Below are 7,868 nucleotides of genomic sequence, written 5' to 3'. Positions count from 1 at the left end.
AAGACATAAAAAAAGTATTACTGAGCCTTGGAACCAGGCATTTTTCCCCCCATCAGTTAAACAATTTAACTGATAGTGTTCTCTGCAAGTCAAGAATAAGGAGCCAAATAAAGCCATGAACATTCTTTTGGCAGAAGGACTTTGTTGCTGTTGAATTTTCCTCTGACTTTTCATACTCTGTCATTCAAAGTCAACTTAATTTTCAAGTTCTGCCCTAATGGATGGAAAGACCTGTCTTAAGGTGTCCAGATTCTAGCACATGTTGAAGATAAGAAGCCTATTATGACTAATCCTTGGGAAGAGAAAGTCTGCAAAATGGCTCAGACCAGTTTACTGCAGGGGAAGCAATTTTACTGTAGGGAGTGGGTTTTCCACAAGCTTCAGCATTGCCTTCAGGAGAAAACTAACTGCTGCAATAGTGCTGTCAACACACCATCCCTTGTAATGAATTCTGGGAATAATACTAGTGTTGTATCTGGAAAAGGGGCTGCCTGGGGTGTGTTATTAGTGGGAGGGCCTGGCAGCGGCAAGACAGCCCTCTGTACTGAGCTCTTGTGGCCAAGTTCACCTGCAAGTTTACAGAGAGGTTTACATCGCCAAGCTTTGGCCTTTCATTTCTGCAAAGCCCAGGACTCTGATACTTTGTGTGTTGGAGGTTTTATTAGAGGTCTAGTTTCTCAGATCTGTCGCAGTGGACTTCTCCAAGGATATGAGGACAAGCTAAGAGATCCAGCAGTCCAAAGTCTTCTACAGCCTGGAGAATGTGAGAGGAACCCTGCTGAAGCATTTAAAAGGTAACAGTAGAAGGCAAAAGGTTTTAGTTCTTTATGAAAAAGTTAAAGTGCTTTCCTTTTTTTCTTGTTTTGTAGGGATACCTTTTACTCATATTATGTACTGGCAATAATAGTTATTACTGCACCTGTTCCTTAAAATTGCTTTAAGTTTGAAGCAAACAGAATTTTCAGTTTTTGGGTTAAACAGTGTTCTAGCAATTAGAATTACACTTTTTAATTTTAGTTAACTAACAGAATGTAAAGCACTAAAGAAACTTTAAAAATATATTTATGGAAATATTTGCTTTTCCAACATTACTTGCATTTTGGTCAGAGGAAATTTGTTTTATGGTAGAGAAGAATACCCAACTTTGTGGAAACTAGGCTACATTTTCCAGGAAAATGCATTTACAGAGCTGGATTTAAAGGAACTCAGCATAGAATGTGCAGAGTTTTTTCCATATAGTATTAGCATTTCTGTATATAAGAAAAATTAAGAGAGGTCACTGACCAATGAGATTTTGAGGAAACTTTGCTAGTGTGCTTTGAGATTATTCCTTGCAAATGAAAAGTAGAGTGGTAATTTGAAATATGTGACAGTTATTAAATTGTTACAGTTTTGGATCATTTAAATACTTTTAGTGAGTGATATAAAAGAACACTTTCACCTCAACTCAGTTAAGCTTTTTTTTTTCATTTTGTAGTGAATGCATTGGACTCAAGTCACTGTTCAAACTGGTTTCAGCTTCTAAAAGTGTTCAGGAAAATGTTCCTTGAAAATCAGGCAAATTGTGGTTTTGTTGCCTTTTGGCTGCTTTAGTTATTTCATCATAAACTTTTCCCCTTCACCCTAAGCAGGCACAAGTTTCTGTGTGAGTGTGACTGTGTGAGGGATCTGAACAAGATTTGAACTTCTGTGAAGAAGATTGCCATTTGGTCTTATGATGCCTCCAGTTACCATGGTTTAAAATTGTGTACATTTTTAAGTTGATATTAAAAAAGAATAATACTAGCAAGCAGTACCTGCTCTACTTTACAAATACACATAATACAAAATACTGGAAAATAATTCGAAATACATAATACAAAAATCTGTATAATAATCTTGTGAGAAGGGTTCTTTTAGTATCCCTGTTTTATTGATGATGAAACTTAGATAGCCTAAGTAACTCTTTCAAGGATTGGGGCTAGGAAGTGATGCCAGAGCTGGGATTTTACTTACGTGTTGACTTGACAGCATCTTATCTCAGTAACGTGTGTGTGTTTGTAATCATAGAAATTTTTTTGGAGGACTTAAAGGAAACAGTATTCTAATAAAAGTTTATATATGGTAAAATTGGAGTGCAGGAGGTGTGTCATAAGTCTTGGTTTTATGCCATATGCCAAAGAATGCAGTTTTCAGATGAGCATTCCAGAATGGGAGTTGTATTTGTTTTTAGTTGCCCTCTATTCAGCTCGGACTCATAGTGACCTCATGGGTAACAGAATAAGATATTGCCCAATCCTGTGCCATCATCATTTTTTTTAAGTAGTTGTAGTCATTGTGCCAATCTGTCTCATTCAGGATTTTTCCCTTTTTCATTAATTCTCTATTTTACCAAGCATAACGTTCTTCTTTAGGGACCAACTCCTTCCCCTAAGATACCCAAAGTATAAGAGAGAAGTCTCACCTTTCACATATTCCTGGTTATATTTCTTCCAACACAGACCTGCTTGTTCTATTGGACAGTCTTGTCTGCTTACTTGCAGTTCAAATTGGCCTATAGGCACCTTGGAAGAAATACCTAGTGACATATATTTTTGAAAAGTCAACCATTGAAAACTCTGTGTAGCACAGATTTCCTCTGATGCACATAGGGTCACCCTGACTACTATCTACTCAGTGACATCTGATTTTTACTTAATTCATGATTGGATCTTTTTTCCCTTTATTTTATTTTATATTGGTTTGCTTATAAAGTTCATATACGTTGTCTTTCACACTGTTCTTCATTTGTACTGTGTTTCATACATTCTCATGAGTTATGTTTTATAAAATTAATCACTGTTGGACCTTGCCCATCAATACCCTGTGTTTTCAGATCCCCGCTGGGTTCCTCATTAAAGTAATAAGTCATAAAATTATAATAACTTTGGTATTGGTTTCTAATAATTCATAGGGATACATTTCCTCTAAGTATGGAGCTGTAATACAACCATGTTCAAATAGAAACAAAAAAAATCTCATTCACAGTAGGAAAAAAACCCCTATACATATATATACACCCCCACCCCGTGTGTGTGTGTGTGTGTGTGTGTGTGTGTGTCTGTGTCTGATGAAAGGGGAGAGTGCTGGTAGCTTAGTGTAAGAAATTGTGCTGTTAAGCCAAAGACATACGACATACAGTTAGAATGAACCAGCTGTTCCCCACGAGAAGCTGTGTCCTGTGCAGTTTACTGCCAGTGAACACCCACTGGGAGGTCAGCTGTGGATCGGTAAAAACAACTCCTCAACATCTAGTCAGAAGCAACTCATTGCTGATCCTCCTGCAAGTTTGCAGAGGTTGTGAAACACATGGGAGGACATTACCCATCTTTCTCCTAAGCAGCGGTGGTAGCCTTGAACCATCAGAAAAGCAATAATAGTATTATTGGGTAATAAATATGAGAATAAGCACAGTGTTCATATACTACAAAAACATTTTAAATAGTATTACATAATCTGCCAAGGTTTGGTGTCCTAGTGGTAAGGAGTTGTAATACCAACCCAAAGGCAGGCTGTTAGAATCCACCAGCTGATCTGCAGGGCAAAGATGGACAGTATCCTTCCACACAATTTAGTGCCTCTGAAACCTATTGGATGGTCAGCTATGTGTTCGTTCCAACTTGCTAGTACCTAACAACAACAAAGAGACATTATTTTTTCCTCCTAGCTGATTAAAGGCAAAGCTGTCCTTAGTATACACAGACTGTTCCCCACCCCCACGTCTGTTAGTAGAACTGTTACTGAAGTTTATAGTGAGATACCAGAAGCTAAAATCTCTCATTTTACTTTCTGTTTTCAGTCTTTTAATGCAAATTATATATTTATATTCAAGGTGGCTTTTCCAGAGGTAATATTAGAAGCCAAGTTCATCACCATTTCTATAATTGTTTTTAAAAAGATAATGGGGGAGGCATTTAGGTTTGAGAGAACTATCAAGGTACCTAATTCAGGAATGAGAGTTGAGTAGAGGCATTCCCTGGCTTACAGTGCCATCTGTTCCTAAATATGACCCTAAGTCAGATTGGTAAGTAAGTTGAAAGAGGTGTAAATGGTTATGATATAACTTTATTTTTTTTTAATTTGAAGAACGCTGACATCTGATTAAATCATGCAAATACTCGAGTCTGTAGGAAGTACAAGGCCAAAGAGAGGTAGACATTTGAACGTCCTACCTACTCTCTTGCCCCTCAATGGAGGCATATGGTCGACCAAGCATTTTATAATAAAGAGCAGCAGTCTCTGTTTTTCCTATGGGATCTTTAGTGGCAACAGCACTGAGGATTCGCCTTCCTCTTAAAAGAGCTGCTTCAGGGTGTAAGAGCTTCTGGGACCATAACTTTAACCAAGCCTTCCATAACAGGGTTGGTTTTTTTTCTTTTACTTTCTATAACAGACAAGATACTTGAATAAAAGCAATGAATCGCTTTAGATTCAGAGCCACTTCAGTGATTTAACTGAGAGCTTATTTGTTGTTGCAATCACTTGCTGTGCATCAGAGAGCTGGGCAATGACTAGGGATGATAGAGAATTGATGCCCTTGAGCTGTGGTGTTGGAAAAGAGTATTGAATATACCATGAACTGCTAAGAGAACAAACGGGTTCATCCTAGAGAGAGTTAAACCAGGCTGCTCCTTGGAGGCAAGGATTCTGAGGCTTCATCTGACATTTTTTGGACATGTTGCAAGGAGAGACCAGTCCTTGGAGAGGGACATCATGCTTGGGAGGGTGGAGGAACGGCGCAAGAGAGCGAGACACTCAGTGAGATGGATTGGTTCAGTGATGCGGGTAAGTGTGTCAGAGACAATAACATTGGGACAAGATAGAGCAGGGTTTAAGGCTGTTGTACATAGGGTCTCTAGGAGTTACAGGTGACTCGACGGCACATAGCAACAACAACACCCACTAGTTCACTTTGATGTATGGTGACCCAGTGAAGAATAGAGCTGAACATTGCCCTGTCCTGCACCATTTTCATGATCTCTGTCACCCTCAACCTCATTTTGTTAGTCACTGAGTCAATCCATCTCTTTGAGGGTCTTTCTGTCCCAGCATATTATCTTTTTCCAAGTACTGCCTTGTCAAAACATGCCCAAAGTATTTGAGCAAATTTTCACCATCTTTGCCTACGTTGTCATTAATATTTGTTTATATCCTTCTAAGATTTGTTTATATCCTTTTGTCAGTCCATTGTATATTCAATATTCTTCTTCAACAACACAATTCAAAGGCATCACTGCTTTTTTCTGTCATCCTTATTCATTGCCCAACTTTCAGATGCATAGGAACAATTGAAAAGAACACGACTTGGATTGGACACAACTTGGTCTTTCTCCTTCCCCCCCACCCCTTGTTGTGTGATGGCCATTTGCATCCATCTGACACAGGGTCTGACCCAGGAGGGGATTGATTGTCCCTCCTTCTCCAGTAGAGCATCTGGTGGATTAGAACCGTACGCCTTCGGGATCATAGCAGTTTCTTGCCATTAGGCCACCAGAGCTCCCTACAATTTAGTCTTTAACATGAAATCCTTGCTCTTTATTTAGCAGTCTCCAGAGTTCCTTAACAACAAATTTTCCTAAAGAATCCTTGTTCATTTTTTATTTCTTGACTGCTGTTGCCATGAATATTGATTGTGGATTCAAATAAATGAAATATTAACATCTTCTGTCTTTTCTCCAACTATTATAATATTACCTATGGGATCTCTCAAGAGTAATGAAGAGCAGTGACGTCAGGCTGGAGACAAAGGTATGCCTGATCCAGGCTATAGTCTTCTCAGTTACGTGCTATGCATTAGAGAGTTGGACAGTGACTAGGGATGATAGAAAGAGAATTGATGCATTTGAGCTGTGATGCTGGAGAAGAATGTTGAATAAATCATGGACTGCTAGGAGAACAAACAGCTTTGTTCTAGAGAAGGTGAAGTCAGAATGCTCCTTGGAGTCAAGGATCTGAAGCTTTGTCTGACATACTTTGGGTATGTTGCAAGGAGGGCCTGGTCCTTGGAGAGGGACATCATGTTTGGGGGAGTTGGAGGGACGGCACAGGAGTGGAAGACCCTCAATGAGATGGATCAGTTCTTTGATTGGGGTGGTGGGAATGGGTGTGTCGGAGATGGCGAGGTTGGCACTGGGTAGAGTGGCATTTAGGGCTCTTGTACATAGGGTCGCTATGAGTTGCAGGTGACTCGATGGCACATAACAACAACAACAATTGGTAAAGTGGTGAGAATTTTTATTGTTGTTGAGATGTATATATATTGAAGGCTATATAGCAAGTGTTTCATCTCCACTTTCTGCATGTTAAGGCTGTGTCTTCTGCATGATGCAAATTGTTATTGAATCTTCCTCCTATCCTGATGCCACATTCTTTTTCATATAGTCCTGAATCTTTAATTATTTCTCAAATTACTTAAAAATAATGTGTGAGCAAATTTGTTTAACATTAAAGACAAGACTGAGTTTTTCCCAAGTCAGTAATTCAGAAGTTCCTAACCTACAGAACTGTTTTAGTAGTTTTAGGTCTTGAGACATATTTTAGAAGCAGAATTTACAGAGGTTACTTCATTCAATCAGAAATACCTTTCTGAACTTTCTACGGTATTTCTTTGAATCCAACAGCCTTTGCAAAGAAATAGATATGGAACTAGAATCTTTTCCTGTTGTTGTTTAGCAATCAGAAAAAAACACTTGTGAGATTTTTATGAAATTGGGTCTTTCTGTTTTGGGTAAAAGTTGTTTATTCTGTGTAGCGTTGATCTCAGTGTTTTCAGGTTTGTTGCAGCTCATTGCAATTCTCTGTCAGGTTTCAGAGGCTGTAAATCTTCGCCGGAGAAGGTGGAGAAGGCTTATCATCTTTGTTGGAATGGCTGGTGGATTCAAGCTGCCAGCTGTTCGGTTAAGCAATCTGGCACATTATGCACCATGCCACTAGACATGTTGTAATGCTGGTTACAAAATGAAATCTCTTCAGGTGTACCTTGGAAGAACAAAATTATGATGAAGAGTTAATGATGACTGGCCAAAAACAGTGGTGAGCTAGCTTGGGTTGTTAGAAAAGGATTGAAAATTTAGAGTCTGAAGCCTTATGTGTTTGTGTTTTTTTTTAAATTTCTTTTCTTTTAATTTTGAAATTTCTAACAAAAACGCTGTCATCCTTGAATGGAGCTTTTTTTTTTTTCCCCCCCCCTTGGGTATAAGTTCTGTTTGTCTATCATTTTATCTTACATTGTAGTACTTACGCATGTTTTTTGCCTTCTACTCTGTTAGGCATGTGTTTCTTCATGACATAATTCATGACTGGTTAATCTTTTATATTTACCTCTGTGCTTGTATAACATTTGGTATCAGTAATTTATTATTTTTTGAATGACTGCTACTTGCCTATCTAGAATATCTTTGCACCTATGAGTCAGAATCAATTTATAGGCACACAGGAACAATTGAAAAATATCAGAAGCTCTTGACTAGGAAAGGAAATTTAAAATATAATGTCCTTTATGCCACTTTTATACACAGACCAGACTGGAATAGTGATTATTAATTTATTAATCTACTAGCTCCTCTTTGGCATGTATGAAAATAGCATTGATCCAGATAATTTTATGTGGTCAGATGTCTATCTCTTGTCTCAACTGGCTCCAGATAGTTTATTTTTGGCAAGCTCAACAAAAGGGCTAAGAACAGCATTTGACTGGAAAGTATACTTCCTTCTAATCTTCAATTGTGGGATTTCTAGACAGAGTGTCCCCCTTCCATTATTTGTATTACATGCCTAGTCATATTTAAGATTATCATTAACTACTTTTAAATATTCAAAGACTTTTTTGAAAATGTCCCTTATTATTTAAT

At 38.1% G+C, this 7,868-nt stretch overlaps 1 protein-coding gene across 1 annotated transcript in view; it reads left to right on the top strand.

The window, feature by feature from the left end:
* The first annotated feature begins 282 nt into the window (after positions 1-282).
* ANKRD50 (ankyrin repeat domain 50) overlaps positions 283-7,868 on the top strand; it is a 79,653-nt gene continuing 72,067 nt past the window's right edge. The window contains exon 1 of the mRNA XM_006887551.1: positions 283-794. Within this exon, the coding sequence (XP_006887613.1) occupies positions 283-794 (512 nt within the window). The remainder of the gene's footprint in view (positions 795-7,868) is intronic.

Source organism: Elephantulus edwardii, unplaced genomic scaffold (genome assembly GCF_000299155.1).
Source record: "Elephantulus edwardii isolate Elephantulus edwardi_28Jun2011 unplaced genomic scaffold, EleEdw1.0 scaffold00058, whole genome shotgun sequence".
NCBI classification, from domain to species: Eukaryota; Metazoa; Chordata; class Mammalia; order Macroscelidea; family Macroscelididae; genus Elephantulus; species Elephantulus edwardii.
Note: the sequence above shows the minus strand (reverse complement) of the source record. Positions and strands in the feature narration are given on the sequence as shown.